At 37.9% G+C, this 24558-nt stretch overlaps 1 protein-coding gene across 2 annotated transcripts; it reads left to right on the top strand.

Annotated features, from left to right (window-relative positions):
• The first annotated feature begins 174 nt into the window (after positions 1-174).
• trpm1a (transient receptor potential cation channel, subfamily M, member 1a) lies at positions 175-21856 on the top strand. 2 transcript variants are annotated; one of them, XM_048184269.1, is made up of 26 exons: positions 175-251; positions 1963-2161; positions 2297-2510; positions 2731-2855; positions 2973-3144; positions 3464-3638; positions 3872-3995; positions 6401-6473; positions 6665-6765; positions 6905-7078; positions 8110-8244; positions 8603-8653; positions 8965-9105; positions 10229-10258; positions 10434-10720; positions 11409-11637; positions 11730-11861; positions 14593-14730; positions 14846-14974; positions 15057-15308; positions 15410-15584; positions 16749-16769; positions 18525-18669; positions 18803-19005; positions 19103-19235; positions 20406-21856. In XM_048184269.1, exons 2-26 carry the CDS (start codon positions 2099-2101, stop codon positions 21652-21654), a joined length of 4671 nt encoding a protein of 1556 aa, XP_048040226.1. In that variant the 5' UTR covers positions 175-251; positions 1963-2098; the 3' UTR covers positions 21655-21856. The 2 variants fall into 2 exon arrangements, with proteins under 2 accessions (XP_048040226.1, XP_048040225.1); XM_048184268.1 differs by having other exon boundaries at positions 15410-15602.
• Positions 21857-24558: the final 2702 nt, after the last annotated feature.

Genomic DNA, 24558 nt, shown 5'->3' with positions numbered 1-24558 from the left:
AGAAATAATATGATAAACAGATAAGCTGCAGAACAGCTTGTTCATTTTTGTAGCTACCGAAAAATGAAAGTAATGGATTACAAAAGAGATTTAGGAAATGTTTAGACGGAAATGACATTCCACCTGAAATGACTGAGTATGAGTTACTGAATTCTCCTGTTTTGTGTCTTGCAGGCTCAGAAGGCATGGATTGATCGGACATTTCTAAAAAGAGAGTGCATTCATATATTCCCCAGCAAAGAGCCCAACAAGTTAGTAACAGTGTTAATATTGTTAACTAATACTGAAATTGATTAAAAATAAATAAATAAATAAATAAATAAAATACAAATGTTAGATGAAAAAGTTAAAATTAGAACAGAAATATCAAAGCTAAAAACTAAATAAAAATTATAAAAGCACAACAATTACTAAAGCTTAATACACAGTAAAATCCCCAGAGTTAAATCAGCTATGCTCAGAGTACATATGGTCCCTCTCTAAATAGTGTTAAAGTAACACTTAAGCAGAGTTAAAGTTATTAAGATAATTAAGCAATTAATAAGGCTGTGACTGAAGTCAGTTGTAGTTCTTGTGTTTCTCTTTTCTTCAGTGATTCTGCTTGTTAACAGCAGGTGTTCATCACTAATGCACAATCATCACTTAATTAATTGCTTAATTATCTCAATAACTTTAACTCTGCTTTGGTGTTATTTTAACACTATTTAGAGAGGGACCATATGTACTCTGAGCAGAGTTGATTTAAAGCTTGGATAGTTCGCCCAAAAATGAAAATTACCCCATGATTTACTCACCCTTAAGCCATATGACGTTCTTCTTTCAGACGAATACAATCAGAGTTATATTAAATAATGTCCTGGCTCTTCCAAGCTTTATAATGGCAGTAAATAGAGGATGAGATTTTGAAACCCAAATAAGTGCATCCATCTATCATAAAAGATAACCACATGGCTCCGGGGGGGTTAATAAAGGCTTTCTGTAGTGAAGTGATGCATTTATGTAAGAAAAGTATTCATATTTAAAACTTTAAAAACTAAAATAACTGACTTCCAACAGACACCCGTACTCATCGATTTACAGCGAAAAGGTGAACTCTGACCCGACGCATGACTTAATGATGAACACAGAAGGGCAGAGGATAGAGCAAAACAAAACACCGGTCACGAATTAGAAGTCTAAAACAAGAATTTTTAAAGAGAAATGTCAGCAAATCTCAATACAGGAGAAGAGGAGATTGAGTTTACTCTTTCAGTGTAAATCGACATGTGTACGGCCGAAAGCTAGTTATTTTAGTTTTTAAAGTTTTAAATATGGATATTTTTCATACACAAATGCATCGCTTTGCTTCAGAAAGCCTTTGTTGCGGTCACCGTGATTTTGCCAAGTAAGACATGTTGCTGGATCGAGATATTTTGTTAATCCTGGAACAACATTCCTGTCTGAAAATTTAGTCTTAACCCTATTTCTACCCCTAAACCTAATCCTACCCATAACTTATCCCTAAAATCAGATGGGAAAGATAGGTGAATAACATGATGTAGAAGCACCTAACCCTGGTTGCAAGCCTAAACTTGTCCCTCAAATCAAAAATTGGTTGATTGGAATGTTGTTCCAGGACAGTGTCGTACTTGGTGAAATCACATTCACCCTTTACCCTTTATTAATCCCCCGGAGCCACATATCTTTTATGAAGGATGGATGCACTTTTTTCAAAATCTCATCCTCTGCCATTATAAAGCTTGGAACAGCCAGGACACTATTTAATATAACTCTGATTGCAATCGTCTGAAAGAACAAAGTCATATACACCTAGGATGGCTTGAGGGTGAGTAAATCATGGGGTAATTTTCATTTTTGGGTGAACTATCCCTTCAAACTAATATTAAAATGAATTTTTAAAAATGGATGCAGTGTGCTGTGGTGGTTAATGGTGGCTTTTCTCCTTTTTGTTAAATGTTGTAGGTGCTCTTGTGGTCAGCTGGTAAACCAACATGTGGCTATTCCTCCTGGTTTCACCAATAAGAGCGCAGATGAAGGTCAGGGGGTGCAGAACGAGCCTTCACAAGAGAAATGGTCAGCTGTTAAGCACACACAAGCCATGCCGACGGATGCATACGGCATCATTGAATTCCAGGGAGGAGGTCATGTCAACAAGGCCATGGTATTTTTCAGACAACCATGTGATTCATTGGTTTTTCATTGCAAAATATGCTCTCACACTTTGGGAATCATCTTAGAAATTGTCCTGATGTAAAGTCATATAATTTTCTCTCCTCTCTTCCTTGTTCATCATCAGTATATCCGTGTGTCCTATGATACTAAGGCGGATAGCCTTCTGCATCTGATGGTGAAAGAATGGCAACTAGAGCTGCCCACTCTGCTCATCTCTGTGCATGGCGGCCTGCAGAACTTTGACTTGCAGCCCAAACTCAAGCAAGTGTTCGGAAAGGGCCTGATAAAAGCAGCAGTCACCACTGGGGCCTGGATCTTCACTGGAGGAGTTAGTACAGGTGGGTGTTTGACTATTAAAATGGCACCCAAATAAGAAGGTGATTGAGCACCAAGTCATGGTGTGACCTAACTGACCTCACTTAAATGGCCATCTGTTACTGTTTCAGATGCTAAATCATCTGCTTTCCTGTTGAGCAATAAACTGCGAATGACTCCACCGCATGACACACTAATGATTTAACATTTATTTAACATTTATTCCCTTGTCACATTACACAGGAGTGATTCGCCATGTAGGAGATGCGCTGAAAGACCACTCCTCCAAGTCCCGTGGGAAAGTGTGCGCCATCGGAATTGCACCATGGGGTATTGTGGAAAATAAAGAGGATCTGATCGGACGAGATGTAAGCCATTTGTGTCATTTCACAGGAACACATGTACTCATCTTTAATCGACATAAGTGGATGTTTGACTAATGGATTCTGTGAGGTTTTTGAGTCATGCGTTTTTGCTTTGACCAGGTGACGAGACCTTACCAAACCATGTCCAACCCCCTCAGCAAACTTTCTGTGCTTAACAACAGCCACTCCCACTTCATTCTGGCTGATAACGGCACTCATGGAAAGTATGGTGCGGAGGTCCGTCTGCGCAGGCAGCTGGAGAAGCACATCTCTCTGCAGAAGATCAACACACGTAAGTCACTCTAACAACTTTTAGACAACAAAAACATTAATGAATCCATCAAGTCAAAAAAGGAATCAAACACTGTTGGAGTCCATGAATGTTGGTCTAGTGATGAAAGGCCCAGTCTGTGACATCCTGGGTTTCCCTTTGTCATCCTATGCCTGGAGTTCCTGATAAGGCTGGGACAGCAAAGGGAGGTCCAGACGTCAACCCATACTGCATCAAAACAATCATCTTAATCATGATCAAAAGCATCTTTTCATGTCTAATCACTGTTTATGTTGTACATATTTGTACATGAGTATGTTTTATGTGTGTGTTTGTACAGGTCTAGGTCAAGGGGTCCCTTTGGTGTGTCTGATTCTTGAAGGCGGGCCGAATGTAATCTCCATTGTGTTGGAGAGTCTGCGTGAGGACCCTCCTGTACCCGTGGTGGTGTGCGACGGCAGCGGCCGAGCATCAGATATCATTTCATTCGCTCACAAGTACTCTGAGGAGGATGGGTGAGATTTAGTGATTATTAATAAATCTTAAGGGTGCAGTTTTGGAAATGTTTTTTTTTTTTTTTTTAAATCATATTCACTCAGAACAGGAGAAAAAACGCTTTTTTATGGACACTTGGACAGGTTATTGTGTTGTTGAAAAAAATAACATATTGTGACCTTTAACATTAAAATCTCCTTTTCAATGAACCTCCTCTGTCTCACGGTTTCTAAAAACGTATGTTCTGGTGTAGGTTGGTTAATGACAGTGTTAGAGACCAGCTTTTGGTAACCATACAGAAGACATTCAACTACAACCGCAATCAGGCACAGCAGATTTATCTCATGGTGATGGAGTGCATGAAGAAAAGAGAGCTGGTGAGTAAAAAAAAAAAAATAGAATGGCAAGAAAACAGATTAAAGACAAGATTGTTCCAGATTTTTTGCAATATAAAATATACTGTATATTTATTAAAAGAAAATCTTTCTTTGACTGTTATATTTCACAAATATGATAATAAACATGACTGTCATTCATTCAGCCTCATTTTCTTTTTTCTTATCGTATCATACATACTTATTTTCTTATTCTCATTATTTTTCTTTCACAACATCCAGCTCACAATTTTTCATTCTATTTGCATGTCATCCCATTGAGTGCTTGTGCCCTTCATGAAAATATAGAGATTTAAATTTCCTTCCAAAACCCAGGGACACTGAGGCAAGTTCCTCGAAACCATCTGAAGAACATGTTTTCGCTATGGGAAACATAACAATAAACATGTTTGTGCATTATGGATGTTCAGCCCTGTGCAATACTCAGTGCCCCATCTCAATCAGCAAATCATTATGATTCTGTATTGCTCACATTTTATCCTTCTAATCATTTATTTTCTTTTGACTTACATATAAAGTTAGATCAAAAACATAACACAATTAACATGGTTGGACATCTTGTCCAACCATGATAATTAAAAACAGTTGTGGGAAAATGAATACACAATTACTATATTTTATGTTTCCAGTTGTCATTAGGCCAATTTATGCTTGTCATTCATAGAGTTATACACTACTGTTACAAAGTTTGGGGTCAGTAAGATTTTTGGGTTTTCTATAGAAGCTAATACTTTATTCAGCAAGGATGCATCATATTGATTAAACAGTGACAGTAAAAGACTTACAAAAAAAAATAAAAAATTCAAATAAATGCTGTTCTTTTAAAACTTCTATTCATCAAAGAATCCTGAAAAATATCACGGTATTATATAAATATTAAGTAGCACAACTATTTTCAACATTGATAATAATGTTTGTTGAGCACCAAATGAGCATATTAGAATGATTTCAGAAGCAACATGACACTTAAGACTGGAGTAATGGGAGCATTGTCATAACAGAAATGAATTCGATTTTTAAATGTATTAAAAAACAAAAACAAAAAAAACAGTTAATTTAAATTGTAGTAACATTTCACAATATTACTGTTTTTACTCTATTTTTCATCAAATAAATGCAGCATTGGGGAACATAAAATACTTTTTTCCCAAAGAAATCCCCAAACTTTTAATGGTAGCGTATATACTATATTAAAGTTCCCCTGAAATCAAAATTTAAGCTTTTAGTATGAATATGTTAGCCTTAAGGTTATGAATATGCTGGTGTGTTCCAAAACAATGACAAAATTCGCATTTAGGAGAGATAAGCATTCAAATCTTACAGTCTCTCACTTTCGCTAAAATGGATCTTGGCTTTTCATGACATCACATCGCACTTCAGCTTCTCATCAGATCTTCTGTCCAATCAAATGCTCTCTAGAATCTGCAGTCCCGCCCCCTCCTACACTATCAACAGACACTGAAGCTGCGGCTGAAATCGGTCATTTGCTCACACATTTACTAGTTTCTACATGGTGAATGGCACATAGTGCACTATATAGAGAATAGGGAACGATTCAGACAGTGTAAATATGCTTTCCATTGATGCGAATGAAGTCCGTTTTTTCGCGTTAGTGTCATGTGAACTGCTGCAGCGAGAGCAGTCTGCTCCGGTCCAGAGACACGAAAGCACAGAGCGGATCATAAGCGTGAGTCGGCACAGACCACAAAAGGTATCAGACCCATTTGCACAGAATGCTGTATATAAGCGATATAAAGGACATTATGAGGAGAAACGGTTAGAGATTAGAAGGAAACAGAGGTTTTACTGAGTTTAACGGCACTGGCAAGCTGTAATATAAACGAAACGCTATTGGCTATTTAAAAAAAGGGGTGGGGCGGGGCTGTTCGATATATCGCCCTGTCTTCCTGTTTCAGTTGAAATTACGTCAACACATTGAATAATGCTGCACATTCCAAGACACTTCAGTGGGCCTTTAATATATGCAAAAGTCTTCTCTTTCTTTTGAATGAATCTCAAGAAGTCTTTCTTTTCTCAACCATCTCTCTAATTGTGGCAACCTTTATCATAGGCAAGATATAGCATTTTCCAAGGACAATCACCTCTTTCCTAGAGGAGGGACACCTCACAGTGACATAATTATTTCATCTCATAATAGTGGTTTTATTCTTTCACAGCCACCTGTGGTGTCCTGAAAATACCCCTAACTTGGCAGAATACTTAGTGGGTCACATGACTTTCTCCAACGCACCTGACCTTTGTGACAGTCATGAAGGCCATGATGCCTTCAAAACACATCTGGCTCTTATATTTTTCAAACTATTTCTACAATGGTTTTCTTATATGATAGATAAAATATTTCATCATTACCTTTTGTGCTGAAACAGATCACAGTTTTCCGCACGGCTTCAGAGGGTCAGCAGGATATTGAGATGGCCATCTTAACTGCTCTGCTGAAAGGTGAAATCATGTTCAGAACACAGTTACACAGTTTACAATAGCACTACTCCTGAACATGAAAAGTACTTTGTTTTGTATCAGAATTTTAGTATTATTAAAAAATGATTTTCATCTTGCTCTTTCTCTCTAATCCTATTAAGCTTAAACATCTGGTTTTACATTCTGGATCATTTTTCTTTGGGTGTTATCAGGCACAAATGCTTCAGCTCCAGACCAGCTGAGTTTGGCTTTGGCCTGGAACCGTGTGGATATCGCTCGCAGTCAGATCTTCGTTCATGGACAACACTGGCCTGTAGGTGACACCATGCGCAGTTGGTTATGGGGCACATAGCACACAGATTGCCTATATAGACTCAGTACTCGTCAATAGAAAGTTATTCAGAAAAATAATATACCTTTTTCAATATACATTCATATATCTATATCGCCAGTCTGCTGGGTCCCTCCCCACCTCATCCACAAGCCAACAGGATAAACCAAAGAGCCCCATCGCCACCCGTGCCAGCAAGGGTAAACCTGCCAGGGGCAAGAAGGGCAAAGGTGCAAAATCCAAACCTGAGCCTCCAGAGGAGACAGACCCTAGAAAACTAGAGCTGCTTAGCTGGGTACGATTTACTCTTTTAGTAATGTTGTGTCAGTGAGCATGTGCTTTACACAGGGATATACACCGATCAGGCATAATATTATGACCACCTTCCTAATATTGTGTTGGTCTCCCTTTCACTGCCAAAACAGCCCTGACCCGTTGAGGCATGGACTCCAGTAGACCCCTGAAGGTGTGTTGTGGTATCTGGCATCAAGAAGTTAGCAGCAGATCCTTTAAGTCCTGTAAGTTTTGGGGCCTCCATGGATCAGACTGGTTGGTTAAGCACATCCCACAGATGCTCGATTGGACGGAGATCTGGGGAATTTGAAGGCCAAGTCAACACCTCAAACTCGCTGTGCTCCTCAAACCATTCCAGAACCATTTTTGCGTTGTGGCAGGGAGCATTATCCTGCTGAAAGAGCCACAGCCACCAGGGAAAACCGTTTCCATTAAAGGGTGTATATGGTCTGCAACAATGCTTAAGTAGGTGGTACGTGTCAAAGATGCACTTTGTATTCTGACACCTTTCTATCAGAACCAGCATTAACTTCTTGAGCAATCAGTAGCTCGTCTGTTGTATCGGACAACACGGGCCAGCCTTCACTCCCCACGTGCAGACTAACAATGACCCTGTCGCCGGTTCACCACTGTTCCTTCCTTGGACCACTTTTGATAGATACTGACCACTGCAGACCAGGAACACCCCACAAGAGCTGCAGTTTTGGAGATGCTCTGACCCAGTCATCTAGCCATCACAATTTGTCCCTTGTCAAACTCGCTCAAATCCTTACACTTGCCCATTTTTCCTGCTTCTAACACATCAACTTTGAGGACAAAATGTTCACTTGCTGCCTAATATATCCCACCCACTAACAGGTGCCGTGATGAAGAGATAATCAGTGTTATTCACTTCACCTGTCAGTGCTCATAATGTTATGCCTGATCGCTGTGTGTCTGAGTTAGTTAACTGAAGTAATTCTGTTTATACATGCGTGTATGTTCTTGCTGGTGAATTATATTCATATTTGTGTGTGTTGATGTGTAAAATAGGTTAATTCTCTGGAGCAGGCCATGATGGACGCACTCGTGCTTGACAGAGTGGATTTTGTGAAGCTCCTCATTGAAAATGGCGTCAACATCCACCATTTCCTGACAATCCCACGGCTGGAAGAGCTCTATAACACAGTTAGCACACAATCATCAATTAATGAAATATTAGAGGGTCACGCAGCCACTGTGTTTTACTGTGCTCTCCATTTTACGAAGTGCCTTTTATGTTTTTATGATTCAACCAATGATGAATGTGACCCACATGTCCAGTTATTAGAGCTTTCACTGTTTAGTCTCCTCTTTTTCTAAGCAATATGATTTGAAAATGTCAGTCATGTGTTCAGTATTATCCATTATCATATCATCTCATGTAATCTGTTGTTGAGGAGAAAGCACTTAGCCCATGAACATCTGTGTATTTTACAGAAGATGAAGCCAAATGCTATTTTTATGATATTATTATTTATTTATTTATTTATTTTTTGTCATTCAGAGGTTAGGGCCGATCAACACACTGCATTTTGTGGTCAGAGATGTAAAAAAGGTAAAGTTCATTATTAATCATTTGTACCATGATATTTCTTGTCTTTGAGATTATTATGAGTTAAAACACACACTTTTTCTTTTATAACCTATTGTTCTAAAGAATAAGACTTTAGAATCTAAAGACAAAGAATATTCCTGTCAGTGTGTTAATGCAAGTGTGTGTTTGAATTTGTGTATGTGTGTGTGATTGTGAAAGCACTGCATCAATAGTTTTATTTTACTCCACAGTTTCAGAAGCATAGGCTAAGCCAGAAATGCAGCAATAGAAGGACCAGTTATTTTATGGTGTTATGACATTAATGTTTCCAGGGAAACCTACCACCAGATTACCAGATCACTCTGATTGACATTGGCTTGGTTCTGGAGTACCTCATGGGAGGGGCGTATCGGTGTAACTATACTAGGAAAAGTTTCCGCACACTCTATAATAACCTCTATGGACTGAAAAGAGTGAGTTATCACCACATTATACATTCATGTGTATCTGAAAATACACAATTTTCCTCCAAGCACATTATACACAATACAATAGTTTAGCTTAAAGGGTTAGTTCACCCAAAAATGAAAATTCTGTAATTAATTACTTACCCTCATGCCGCTCCACACCCGTAAGACCTTCGTTAATCTTCAGAACACAAATTAAGATATTTTAATTGAAATCCGATGGCTCAGTGAGGCCTCCATAGGGAGCAATGACATTTCCTCTCTCAAGATCCATTAATGTACTAAAAACATATTTAAATCGGTTCATGTGAGTACAGTGGTTCAATTTTAATATTATAAAACGACGAGAATATTTTTGTTGCATCAAAAAAAAAAAAAAAAACTACTAATTTAGTGATGGCCGATTTCAATACACTGCTTCATGAAGCATCTGAGCAAAAATGAATCAGTGTATCGAATCATGATTCAGATCGCGTGTCAAACTGCCAACGGTTGAAATCACGTGACTTTGGCGCTCCGAACAGCGGATTCGATACACTGATTCATTTATGATCCGATGCTTCCTGAAGCAGTGTTTTGAAATCGGCCATCACTAAATAAGTCATTATTTTGTTTTGTTTTTTTGGCGCACCAAAAATATTCTCGTCGCTTTATAATATTAATATTGAACCACTGTACTCACATGAACCGATTTAAATATGTTTTTAGTACCTTTATGGATCTTGAGAGAGGAAGTGTCATTGCTCCCTATGCAGGCCTCATGGAGCCATCGGATTTCAACTAAAATAGGCCTATCTTAATTTGTGTTCCGAAGATTATCGAAGGTCTTACTGGTGTGGAACGGCATGAGGGTAAGTAATAAAAGACATAATTTTCATTTTTGGGTGAACTAACCCTTTAATAATAATATAATAGTGGCTAACCAATGTGGTTTTTCCAGTGGCTGAAAAACTCCAATATTTAGTTATTTGGTTGCTGAAATAATATTATTTTACAAAATATTTACTCAAAAATAAAACAGAAAAATGTAAAACAACTTGTATTTCTAATTTAAAATGTCTCGTTATTTGACAATGTGTCTTTAAATGTTCAAATAAGCTCAAACACCCATCTTTCTGTTCTCTTGTAGCCCAAAGCTTTGAAACTTCTGGGTATGGAGGTAAGCCACTTAAAACAGTCACAAACTAAAACTTTATGTTTGTGGTTTTCTTATGTACTTAGAATCAGAAATATGTTTGTTTGTCAAGAAACTCTCATATATAAAAGAAATGTGACTGGTAATTAAAACTTGTAGTATTTACAGAGACACAGCCGATTCGTTCTGTTTTTGACAGGACGATGACCCGAGACCTAAAGGTAAAAAGAAGAAGAAGAAAGAGGAAGAGATCGATATTGACGTTGATGATCCAGAGGTCAGTCGATTCCAGTACCCCTTCCACGAGCTGATGGTGTGGGCTGTTCTCATGAAACGCCAGAAGATGGCGCTGTTTCTCTGGCAGAGGGGCGAGGAGGCCATGGCCAAAGCTCTGGTGGCGTGTAAACTCTATAAAGCCATGGCGCACGAATCCTCACGGAGTGAACTAGTAGACGACATCTCTCAGGATCTGGACAATAATTCAAAGTGAGAATTATTATATTATATTATATTATATTATATTATATTATATTATATTATATTATATTATATTATATTATATTTAGTGCTGTCAATCGAAAAAAAACTAATTAATTGTAGATTTTTCTGTAATTGATCGCGATTACATTGGAGTGTTTATTATTTTAATATTATAATATTTACAGCCTGTTGTAATAATTTCACAGTTAGGTCTAGGCTACTCTCCAAATTAATGAAGAAACAACTTACGCCATTACTCCAGTCTTCAGTGTCACATGATCTTTCAGAAATCATTCTAAAATGCTGATTTGGTGTTTAAGAACCATATGTTGAAAACTGTTGCTTAATATTTTTGTGGCAACCATGATACAGTTTTTTTCATTATTCTTTGAGGAATTGAAAGTTCAAAAGAACAGCATTTATTTGAAATGGAAATATTTTTTAACATTAACTGACATGTTTGATCATTTTGATCATTTGATCACGTTTGATGTGTCCTTGTTAAAAGTAAAAGTATCAATTTCTTTAAAAAAAAATCTTGCATATATTATAGTGTATTAATTCATCTGTAATTCATTTAGAAAGTGCAAAACAGTACTAGGTTGCATGCAACACATTAGAATAGAACCATTTTTATCATTTACACACAGTGTCACCTCTCACATAAAACCTCTCTTCTCCCTCTCACACTCAGGGAATTTGGTCAGTTAGCATATGAGCTGCTAGATCAGTCATACAAACATGATGAGCAGGTGGCCATGAAGCTGTTGACATATGAGTTGAAGAACTGGAGTAACTCCACCTGTCTGAAACTGGCTGTTGCTGCCAAACACAGAGACTTTATCGCTCACACCTGCAGCCAGATGCTGCTCACTGACATGTGGATGGGCTGCTTGCGGGTGGGCAAGAGCAATGGACTCAAGGTCTGCAATAAAAAATAAACACACTGCATCTATAATCCACAGACTCTTAAGTATTGTATATCAACATTTTTATCATTCCATATAATTCCTAGGTGATCCTTGGAATCATTTTTCCTCCAGCCATCCTTCTCCTCGACTTCCGAACTGGAGATGATCTGTCTTACCAAAACTCCAAAGACAAAGAAGAGATCAAAGACAAAGAGGATGATAACAAATCTGGCAAGGTGAATATATACACTAAAATGATGCTTGTTTGTTTTCTTTCTTTTTGTAAGAAATTAATTGATAATTTTCTTAAAGGGATAGTTTACCCAAAAATGAAAATTATCCCAAGTTTTATTCACCCTCAAGCCTTCCTAGGTGTATATGACTATCTCCTTTCAGAAGAACACAATCAGAGATGTATTTTAAAATATCCTGGCTCTTCCAAGCTTTACAATGGCAGTGAATGGAGGGCCCGATTTTGAAGCCCAAAAAAGTGCATCCATCTATCATACAAATACAACACACGGCACTGGGGGGTTATTAAAGGCCTTCTGAAGTGAAGCAATGGGTTTTTGTATACAAACCCGATTCCAAAAAAAGTTGGGACACTGTACAAATTGTGAATAGAAACAGAATGCAATGATGTGGAAGTTTCAAATTTCAATATTTTATTCAGAATACAACATAGATGAAATATCAAATGTTTAAACTGAGAAAATGTATCATTTTAAGGGAAAAAAAGTTGATTTTAAATTTCATGGCATCAACACATCTCAAAAAAGCTGGGACAAGGCCATGTTTACCACTGTGTGGCATCCCCTCTTCTTTTTATAACAGTCTGCAAACGTCTGGGGACTGAGGAGACAAGTTGCTCAAGTTTAGGAATAGGAATGTTGTCCCATTCTTGTCTAATACAGGCTTCTAGTTGCTCAACTGTCTTAGGTCTTCTTTGTCGCATCTTCCTCTTTATGATGCGCCAAATGCTTTCTATGGGTGAAAGATCTGGACTGCAGGCTGGCCATTTCAGTACCCAGGTCCTCCTTCTACGCAGCCATGATGTTGTAATTGATGCAGTATGCGGTCTGGCATTGTCATGTTGGAAAATGCAAGGTCTTCCCTGAAAGAGACGACGTCTGGATGGGAGCATATGTTGTTCTAGAACTTGGATATACCTTTCAGCATTGATGGTGCCTTTCCAGATGTGTAAGCTGCCCATGCCACACACACTCATGCAACCCCATACCATCAGAGATGCAGGCTTCTGAACTGAGCGCTGATAACAACTTGGGTTGTCCTTGTCCTCTTTAGTCCGGATGACATGGCGTCCCAGTTTTCCAAAAAGAACTTCAAATTTTGATTCGTCTGACCACAGAACTGTTTTCCACTTTGCCACAGTCCATTTTAAATGAGCCTTGGCCCAGTGAAAACGCCTGCGCTTCTGGATCATGTTTAGATATGGCTTCTTTTTTGACCTATAGAGTTTTAGCCGGCAACGGCGAATGGCACGGTGGATTGTGTTCACCGACAATGTTTTCTGGAAGTATTCCTGAGCCCATGTTGTGATTTCCATTACAGTAGCATTCCTGTATGTGATGCAGTGGCGTCTAAGGGCCTGAAGATCACTGGCATCCAGTATGGTTTTCCGGCCTTGACCCTAACGCACAGAGATTGTTCCAGATTCTCTGAATCTTTGGATGATATTATGCACTGTAGATGATGATAACTTCAAACTCTTTGAAATTTTTCTCTGAGAAACTCCTTTCTAATATTGCTCCACTATTTTTTGCCACAGCATTGGGGGAATTGGTGATCCTCTGCCCATCTTGACTTCTGAGAGACACTGCCACTCCGAGAGGCTCTTTTTATACCCAATCATGTTGCCAATTGACCTAATAAGTTGCAAATTGGTCCTCCAGCAGTTCCTTATATGTACATTTAACTTTTCCAGCCTCTTATTGCTACCTGTCCCAACTTTTTTGGAATGTGTAGCTCTCATAAAATCCAAAATGAGCCAATATTTGGCATGATATGTTATCTATATTCTATTGTGAATAAAATATAAGTTTATGAGATTTGTAAATTATTGCATTCCTTTTTTATTCACAATTTGTACAGTGTCCCAACGTTTTTGGAATCGGGTTTGTATAAAAAATATCCATATTTAAAAACTCTAACTAAATTAACTAGCTTCCGGCAGACAGCTGTACGCATCAATTTGCACTGGAAGAGTAACCCCTGACCCCGATGCATGACGTAATGATGAACGCGGAGGCACAGAGGATAGAGCAAAACAAAACACCGGTAGCAAATTAGAATTTAAAGAGAAATGTCAGCAGATTTCTATATAAAAGAAACTTTTGTGAGTTTGTTGTCCAGCCCTATTGTTTAAATCGCGAAAGGCGTCCAAGCTTACGCTACTCCTACATCCTGCGCCATACAACACATCACGGGTTACTCTTGTGGCGCAAGTTGGCGTGTGCAGTATGTGTACAGTCGTCTGCATGAAGCTATTAGCCTATTTTAGTTTATAAAGTTTTAAATATGGATATTTTTCTTACAAAAACCCATCGCTTCACTTCAGAAAGCCTTTATTAACCCCCCAGAGCCGTGTGGAGTATTTTTATGATGGATGGATGCACTTTTTTGGGCTTTAGAATCTGGCCCCCCATTCACTGCCATAATAAAGCTTGGAAGAGCCAGGATATTTTTAAATATAACTCTGATTGTATTCGTCTGAAAGAAGAAAGTCATATACAACTTGGATGGTAAATCATGGGGTAATTTTGATTTTTGGGTGAACTATCCCTTTAAGAAAAAAAATAGTTTTATTCAGCAAGGATGCATTAAACTGATCAAAAAAATAAAACATTTTATAATGTTATAAAATATATAAAATATATTCTATATATTTTTATGGATCTTTATGAGGTGAAAGTGAATAAAACTCTCAGCATGGATCTTTATTGTCAGGATGGCACTGTGAGCATGGAGGCAACATCTAAGAAAGGTGATGAGGAAGATGATAAAAAGAGACAGAAACGAGTACCCATCGGGAAGAAGATTTACTACTTCTTTAATGCTCCGTTTACCAAGTTCTGGTTCAATACAGTATGTGATACTTTTAAAAAAAACACACATGAAAGTCAAAACACACCCTAAAAATCTAAATTATGTTGTAGAACATATTTCTAACATCATAAAAAATGATTATGTATCTACTCAGACTGCCTACCTGGTATACCTGATGCTGTATAATTACATCATCCTGGTGAAAATGGAGAGATGGCCATCACTGCAGGAATGGATCGTCATCTCCTACATCATCACTCTTGGACTGGAGAAAGTTAGACAGGTGAAGTACACAAGCAAAAAATGTGTTGCTGTATTGTTATACTTTTGTGTTTCCTTCATTGGACGCATGTGCTTGTGTGTAGATCCTGATGTCAGAGCCGGGAAAGCTGAAACAGAAGATAAACGTCTGGCTAGAAGAGTACTGGAACATCACGGACCTGGCTGCCATCACCACGTTCCTCATGGGACTGTTACTGCGCTTGCAGAATGAGCCTTACATGGGTTACGGACGTGTCATCTACTGTGTGGACATTATCTTCTGGTACATTCGTGTCCTCGACATCTTTGGAGTTAACAAGTATTTGGGACCGTATGTCATGATGATTGGTAAAATGGTGAGAACTAACATGAAAACTTAAATACGAATGGCTCAAAAGCGCTTTTTTATGTTTTCAGAACAATAATGGTGTTTTTATGTGTGTGTGTGTGTGTGCAGATGATTGACATGCTGTACTTTGTGGTGATCATGCTGGTGGTTCTCATGAGCTTCGGCGTGGCACGTCAGGCCATCCTGCACCCGGACGAGGAGCCGACTTGGCGTCTGGCGAGGAATATCTTCTACATGCCCTACTGGATGATCTATGGAGAAGTGTTTGCTGACTCGATAGACCGTAAGACTAGAATTCATAGTAAGATTCTGTTTCCTGATTCATGTGTGGATGATTCATCTCGTCTCCATTCCATCCTTTCTGTATCTGTGAACTCTGCAGAAAGATTTGTGTCTCATCTCCTGATCATGTGACCATTCTCACCGCCATGGCATTCGCCCTCTGCTGAATCATGTGTGATGGACTGAGTGTGTGACAGTGCTGGTCTTAACCTACCCTGCTTGTGAGTTTTAGGTTTTTAGCTGTGTCTTGTAACTGTTCATAGTTGTTACTGATCTTTTTTTTTTCTTCAATTTTACATTTCTGTTCTAGCATTCTGCTACTCTGGTATTTATGTGTGGTACCACTATTATTGTTGTATCCCTTGGTTAAATTTCTTCTGCTTTTATTATTCTCATTTGCAGGTTGAGAAATGAATAAATGTAAATGTAAAAAAAAAAAAAAAGGTTAAAAATAATTTTTTAGATATTACATTAAGTAATAAAAATTATGTTGTAATAATAATACTGAACATATAACAATAAGATGGTAGTTGTACAGTAATATGTGGAAGTATTGTTATGACATACAGCACAACTTATAAATTACTGTGCAAATGTTTTGGAGTACACTACCATTCAAAAATGTGGGGTCAGTACGATTTTTAACTTTTTCAAATGAAGTCTCTTATGCTCACCAAGGCTGCATTTATGTGATCAAAATACAGTAAAAACAATACTATTGTAAAATATTTTTACAATTTAAAATAACTCTTTTCTATTTGAATAGATTTTAAATGTAATTTATTCCTGTGATAGCAAAGCTGAATATTCAGCATCATTACTCCAGTCTTCAGTGTCACATGATCCTTCAGAAATGATTCTATGCTGATTTAGTGCTCGAGCTCATTTCTTATTATTATCAATGTTGAAAATGGTTGTGCTGCTTAATATTTTTGTGATACATTTTTTTCTTGAATCTTTGATGAATAGAAAGTTTAATGCATCCTTGTTTAATAAAAGTATTAATTTCTTTCAAAAATATTACTGACCCCAAACTTTTGAACAGTGAAGTGTACAAAATTCTAATCTTCATAATGCACTGTAAGATGGCTGGTTGATTGTGAAATGATAAAAATATGTTCATTTTTATCTGTGCTTTCTCTCTCTCTCTTTTATATGCTCTTAGTCTATGCGATGGAGATTAATCGTAAGTGTAAAATTCTTCCACTATACCCACAATTCAATGTTATTATTAAACACTGTAGAATCACATCATGGTTGCATCTTAAAGGGTTAGTTCACCCAAAAATGAAATTTCTGTCATTAATTACTCACCCTCATGCCGTTCCAAACCCACAAGACGTTTGTTCATCTTCAGAACACAAATTAAGATATTTTTGATAAAATCCGAGAGGTTTTTATCTCCCATAGAAAGCAACGAAATTACCACATTCAAGGTCCAGATATGTAGTAAAGACAAAATTAAAACAGTCAGCGTGAACTATGTTATGAAGCACCGAGAATACTTTTTGTGTGCAAAAACAAAACAAAAATAACAACTTTATTTAACAATTTCCTCTATACTCTCTACTCTAGTACACTTTTAAATAAACTTTTCATGATAATTTACTCACCCCCATGTCATCCAAGATGTTCATGTCTTTCGTTCGTCAGTCGAAAAGAAATTAAGGTTTTTGAAGAAAACATTCCAGGATTTTTCTCCATATAGTGGATTTCAACGGCTACCAACAGGTTGAAGGTCAAAATTACAGTTTCAGTGCAGCTTCAAGGGCTTTAAATGATACCAGACGAGGAATAAGGGTCTTATCTAGCGAAACGTTTATGCTTTATAAACACAAAATATCGCCTTGAACGTACTTCCCGTTTCCGCATTCTTCAAAACGCTTACGCTGAATGTCCTACGCCTTCCCTATTCAACTTATGGAAAAAAACGAAACTAGAGCCGCGTTCGTTCCGTAAGTAGAATAGGGAAGGCGTAGGACATTCATTCAGCGTAAGCGTTTTGAAAAATGCGGAAATGGGAAGTACGTTCAAGGCGATGTTTTGTGTTTATAAAGCATAAACGGTTGTATTTTTTTAGAAAATGACAGATCGTTTCACTAGATAAGACCTTTATTCCTCGTCTGGTATCGTTTAAAGCCCTTTGAAGCTGCACTGAAACTGTAATTTGGACCTTCAACCTGTTGGTAGCCGTTGAAATCAACTATAGACCTTATTTTCAAGAGAAACATGCGCGCTGCCATCTTTAGAATGCTGTTGAACTTTTGAATACTGTACTTTTGAACTTCGGTTTTTGCGGTAGCCCTGTATATTTCTATGGCATCGCTGTTGAAGAATAATTAGCTGGTGAAGTGGATTTACGTGTTGTAGAGTTAATGAAAGTTATCATGAGCATTGTTATGTTTAAAGCAGATGTCTTAACAAATGTCAGTAGACCGGGAAGATTTTAAAATGAGCAGTTCATTCATAAATACATAAGATCGCTGTGGAAATACAAGCCGGAAGTCAAAAGACAACGAGCGCAGCGCTGAAAAGGGGCGGGGCTACATAAGGTCTATATGGAGAAAAATCCTGGAATGTTTTTCTCGAAAACCTTAATTTCTTTTCGACTGACGAAAGAAAGACATGAACATCTTGGATGACATGAGTAAATTATCAGGAAAAGTTTTTTAAAAGTGGACTAATCCTTTAAGGTTGAACCACTGCAGTCACGTCGACTATTTTAACGATGTCTTTACTGCTTCTCTAGACCTTGAATGTGGTAATTTCATTGCTTTCTATGGGAGATAAAAAAACCTCTCAGACATCAAAAAGATCTTAATTTGTGTTCTGAAGATGAACAAATGTCTTGTGGGTTTACAAGGACATGAAGGTGAGTAATTAATGACAGAATTTTCATTTCTAAGTTAATTAACCCTTTAACCTCTGTTATGTATGACAGCACCCTGTGGTGATAATATGTATGATGAAGATGGAAAAAAGCTCCCTCCATGTATACCGGGGGCCTGGCTCACACCTGCCATCATGGCTTGTTACCTATTGGTAGCCAACATCCTACTGGTCAACCTGCTCATTGCTGTATTCAAGTGAGTCAAAGACTAAATACAAAATATAACGCTTACCCTATAACATAAAGCAATAGTAATATGAGCCATAGAACTGTATTATGTTCTCATTTACTCATTATCAACTCATCAAGAGAACTCATTCCCTTCACAGCAACACGTTCTTTGAAGTGAAATCCATCTCCAACCAAGTGTGGAAGTTCCAGCGCTACCAGCTCATCATGACATTCCACGACAGACCAGTGCTTCCTCCTCCCCTCATCATCTTTAGCCACATATACATTGTGTTGAAGCGCCTGTGCTGCCGCTGCAGGAAGAAACAAGAGGGGGAGCTGGACGAGAGAGACCGCGGGCTGAGTAATTACTCCTGTTACTCATTTATACTGCTTCAGTGTATCAATGTTATAGCAACTTATTTTAAAACTGGCTATTATTATCCTTTTCCTTTTTTCAGAGTTAACTTTGAGTCCGGAGGAGCTGAAGAGTCTGTATGAGTTTGAGGAGCAGTGTGTGGAGGAGTACTTCAGAGAAAAGGAGGACGAGACGCAGTCTTCCAATGATGAGAGAATCCGAATCACTTCCCAGAGGTACTGGATGAAAAACAACAACTGCACCTGCAAATGTAATTTCAGGGCTCAACAATAGTTTCTTCTTCTGTTCAGAATGATCAGTTTTTATTTTTAGCATTATTCTACTTTTTTTTTTTTAACTGGCTGGTATTTAGTTTTCAACAGAATGTGTTTTGCACTCTACTGCACTGCTTTCCTGTTGTATTTTGAGGTAAATATTCAGTAAATATAGAGGTCTTTGACCGTTGGGCTTGCATTCTAAAAATGTGCCCTTCAAATTTTAAAAAGTTTTTTTTTTAAAAACACGTCTCGAGACATTTTTTCCCTATTTGAGCCATTGAAAAACTCTAAGTGTGGACAGTGGAATGGAAAAAATAATGCACGGTCCTTAAAAACGTGAACAAATATAACTTGAGCAACATTGTGCACGAGACGCTGCAGAAGAATGCGATAGAAAAGCAAAAATGCATTCTGTGCATTAGCCTTTTACTAAGGGTACGTTTACACGACGATTTAATAAAAACAGTAAAAAAATCTTTTGTTTTTCGCATACAGATGACAACATTGTCAAAAAAGATCCCAGTTCACATGGATCTGCAAAAACGATTAAAAACACTGTATTCTGCTGCCAGGCCAGTAGTTGGCGATGTCACTTTGTAAAGAAAAACTACGCGTCTATAGACTGAACATATAATACGCATTCGCATGACGTCACCATTTTCACAAATTCGTTTTTGTAGTTTACACAGTATTGTTTTCAATGTTTGTGTATTCAGGCCCCCAGAACATTGTTGTCGTGTAAATGAGCGACCAAAACGCATACATTTTTTGTTTTTAGTTTTTCGTATTTTTGCAATTTCAACAAATTTCAAAGTTAGCCAGTTGGATAACTTTCTCTTGGTGACAAATCAGCAGAATTTACAACAATGTAGAATACATCATAGAAAACCAAACATTTGCTTAAAGTTTAAAAGGCATATAAAATGGAAGTACAGAATCAATGAGTGAAAAATGTTCAGTGGTAATTCAGCATTAGCTCAAAAGATCCAGTGACAGTTCTGTCAGCTGGCCCAAATCTCTCATACACTGGCTTTGGGCAAGTAGGCCATTCTTATTGTTGAGCCCTGCATTTAGAATAATAATTGAGTTTAAAACGACAACAACCATTTGAAACACTTGCTGTCGCAGGGTCGAGAACATGTCCATGCGTCTGGAGGAGGTGAATGAACGAGAGCACTCCATGAAAGCCTCTCTGCAGACAGTAGACTTGCGCTTGGCTCAGCTAGAGGAGTTCTCTGGCCGCATGATGCATGCGCTGGAGCGGCTGGCTGGCATCGACCGCTGCGAACTGGTCCGTACTCGATCCGGGAGCTCAATGGCCATCGACCAATCCGGCCTGCTTCGCCGCGGTAGCGTCACCAGCGCTGATGGCTACAGTTTGTACCGTTGGCACCTGGATGCAGACGACCGTGGTGACGAGATGTCAGGGGACAGGAAGAGCCATACAGAGAGACGTGGCAGTATTGGCAGCGGAGAGGTCCTTCTAAATCCTCAACATGTTTCTTCCTACGGTCCCACATTGGATGTGGTGCCCCTTCGGCAGAGGACACGCTCCAGCTCCAGTGTGGACATCTTCATCTCTCCTTGCGAGTCACAAGGCAGAGGCCAGAATTCTCAATCCCCAAAACACAGCTCTGCTCAGCTCCCTAAAGACCCACAGGTTCTGCTAGAGGCTAGGATAGATGCGACAACGTCACATCCTCTGGAAAGGGCGCAGTCCCTGAGGCAGTACCCAACTGAAACTCAAACTCACCCACTTTCTTACGAGAACAGATCCAAAAGCAGTACATTGTATGTTTCAGTGGCACAGTCAAGGTTGGGCAATCCAGGAAACACGTGGGCTTCGGAGCCTCACGGCCTACAGGATCAAGCGAACAGATCGCCAACGTTAGGTCGTTGGCCTCCACGCTTCGATTACAAAGTTCATCCCTCCCCGTTCGGCCTTTCACCCAAGACATCTTCAGAGAAATCAAGACAGATAGAGGACCAAGATAAAGAAGGAGCTTCTAAGGAGAACAAGAGGACAAAAACGCAACAAGAGAAAAGTGAGGAGAAGAATGACGAGAATGAGACAGAGGCAAATAGCGAAAGCACCAAAACAGAGGCGGGAGAAGAGAAGAGAGAAGAACTGACAGACTCAGATCACTTGTATGTAGCAGAGGACAGGATGTACCCTGCACTCAGATCTAAGAGTCTGAACACAAATCCACGAAAGGTGAAGGCCGCAGGGGACGTCCTAGACAAACCTCGAGCAGCCAGTAGTGTGAAAGACCTGGCTGGGGCCTTTGAAGTCAGCACCAATGACAACAGACCCTCCAGAGAGAGGACAGGCAACAGACATGATTTTATTAAGATAATCACAGAAGTGCTGGCATAAAGAAGCTGAAAAGGGTTGATTTTCATTATTTTCCAGTATGGAATATACTTCTAACACTAGTTATGCTTATGCACTGACATCTTAGCTAACAGGCATAGCCTACTTCATTCATATTTATGAGGTATGTAATAAAACCTGGTAATGAAAAGGGAATTCAGGGTCTACCTCTGTGCTGTAGATATTAAATATCCCATTTTTCAAAATAAAGGGAAATTTATCTTCAGTGATGCTGTTTAATATTCAACAACTTCACATCATTCCAAATATGATAGAAATTATATACTATTATCTTATATAGTAAAGCACTATAAAAAATAAATTAGGCACAAATAACTTAGAAAAGATATTTTAATCTTTTTTACATAATCAGTAAACTCTTGACATATTATAGAACAGACAAGGAAATCAAGGAAGACATGTTATAAAATAAAAGCTTGCATTGAATAGTCAGTAAGACTTTATGCTCATATGGGAGGTTGAGTGCTGTCACGGTTTCATTGAAAAATATGCAGATGTGCCTGCATGCATATTCAAAACATGACTACATGGCCATTAAAGGGATAGCTCACCCAAATATGTACTCAGGCTCATGTTATTCCAAACCTCTTTGACTTACTTTCTTCTGTGGAAAACAAACCAAACAACAGTTTGTTACAAAACAGTTTTGGTTACCATTGACTTCCATTGTACAACATTTCTTGTTCCAAAAATATTTTCTTTTGTGTTCCACACAAAGTAAATGATAACATTGTTTTCATTTTTGAGTGGACTATCCCTTTAAATGGTAATGGCACACCTCTGAGCAGCAGTTCTGTCAAACAGATGCACAACAGCCAATGGAACTCGAGCAATCGTACACCCTTAGACATAAACAGTAGAATCAATCATTCATTCATTATTAGTAACTTAAGTGATTGCGAATTTTGAAATATCTAGATTCTGAGCATTTCAGTTTAAATTTTGTGTGTTCTAAATTTGTAACAGGCCCACATGGAATCTGTACATGGAAAGATCTGCAGATTTACATTGATATGCTCAAATGTAATAAAAGTTTAGTACTCTCAGCTCTGGTTAACAAATTTGACCATTTAAAACCATTCAGCAGAATTTCAACTATAAGAGTCAGCAGGTTCCATATAGGCCTGCTAAAAGCTCAGAGGACACAATCAAGCTAGTACAATCTTGCACTTTTTTTGAGTGGTTGCCTTCACAAGCATGACATTAAGTGGTTTATGAAGTGAGGAGGCTCTACGAGAGACCCACACACACAGATAACAGTGCATGACTTAAAAAAGATATTGTTGCAGTGGTATTGTAAACACTACATGACTTCACACTCATACGAGTCTTATAAAAGAGGGAATTAAAAAAGACAACGTACAGAATACTGTGACGACATTTAAATGAGTTTAAAAAATAAGTATTAACAAATAAATCTCACATAAGCACAGGTTAACATGATTTATATGTCGTGGTGAGTAAAAGATGCTTGCGTATAAAAATATAATACCATTAGTAAATGTAATACTGTATATACTAATATACAGGGCCTAGCTGGCTGCTGCTTCAACAAGCATTAGTAAAAGTGTCCTAGCCCTTTCTCTTCATTCCTTTGTCTCTCTTTTCATGCTCAATATATAATATATGAGAGATTACAACCAAAAAAAGAAAGAAAAAGAAAGAGAAATTTTGACTGTATACTAATCAGTTTTGATTTCTTTTTACTTTGGTCTCAGAATTAAGGCTAATAACGTAAAGTTAGGGAAAGGGGGAAGACTACAACTTGTGGAACGCTGCTTTATATTCCACAGTTTTTTGCGGCTTTGGAACAGTAACTAAACACAAGTTTATAAAATGGGTTAATTTAAATATACCAAAACATAACATTTAAACAACAACAACAAAAAATATATATATATATATATATATATATATATATATATATATATATATATATTGCATGTCCTTCAGTTTGACCAATATATAGCTGTCAAACCATCAGGTTCTTCAGTTGCTACTTTAGGTCCAGTCTTTATTGCCAGTAACTGCATCATAGCAGGAGTTTGATAATTCTGTAATCTCTTCATATACTTTCCTTCATTAAAATGTGCTTTAACAAAGCACTTTAAAATCAATATATCTATAAATTGACTATGTTTAATTAATTATTGACATTGTAAAGGGGAAAAACAAAAACAAAAATGTTCTCAAATTTCCAATCAGGCTACACTAAATTTCAAATGAAAATTAGCCCAAGCTTTACTCACCCTCAAGTCACCCTAGGTATATATGACTTTCTTCTTTCTGATGAACACAATCGGAGAAAAATTAATAAATATCCTGACGCATCCAAGCTTTATAATGGCAGTGAACAGGGGTCACTAGTATGAGCTGAAAAAAGTGCTTCCATCCACTTCCATCCATCATAAACATACTCTACAAGGCTTCGGGGGGTTAATAAAGGCCTTCTGAACTAAAGCAATGCGTTTGTGTAAAAAAAAATCCATATTTAACAATTTAACAAATTTAATTATTTAAAAAGTTATGAAGTAAAATATCTAGCTTCTGCCAGACCGCCTTCCGTATTCAGCGTACGAAGAAAGTGTACAACTCTTGCAGTTCAAAAAGCTTAAGCTACGTCCTATGCCTTTCCTATTCAACTTATGAAAAAGTGTAACTGACGCGAAGCCAGTTGTTTTTTCTGTAAGTTGAATATGTAAGGCAGTCTGGCGGAAGATAGATATTTTAATTCATAACTTGTTAAATATGGATTTTTTTTTTTTTTTTACACAAACGCATCGCTTCACTTCAGAAGGCCTTTATTAACCTCCGGGAGCCGTGTGGAGTACGTTTATGATGGATGGATGTGGATGGAAGCACATTCTTCAGTTCATACTTGTTGAT

Source organism: Megalobrama amblycephala, linkage group LG3 (assembly GCF_018812025.1).
Source record: "Megalobrama amblycephala isolate DHTTF-2021 linkage group LG3, ASM1881202v1, whole genome shotgun sequence".
Taxonomy (NCBI): Eukaryota; Metazoa; Chordata; class Actinopteri; order Cypriniformes; family Xenocyprididae; genus Megalobrama; species Megalobrama amblycephala.
Note: the sequence above shows the minus strand (reverse complement) of the source record. Positions and strands in the feature narration are given on the sequence as shown.

What these genes read in the sequence shown, in the direction of transcription:
- trpm1a (XM_048184268.1), top strand. Translation starts at nt 2,099, where the DNA reads ATGCCGACGGATGCATACGGCATCATTGAATTCCAGGGAGGAGGTCAT. An exon ending in CACTGGAGGAGTTAGTACAG is followed by an intron (nt 2,511 to 2,730) that starts GTGGGTGTTTGA and finishes CACATTACACAG; the next exon opens with GAGTGATTCGCCATGTAGGA. An exon ending in CTATGCGATGGAGATTAATC is followed by an intron (nt 16,770 to 18,524) that starts GTAAGTGTAAAA and finishes TATGTATGACAG; the next exon opens with CACCCTGTGGTGATAATATG.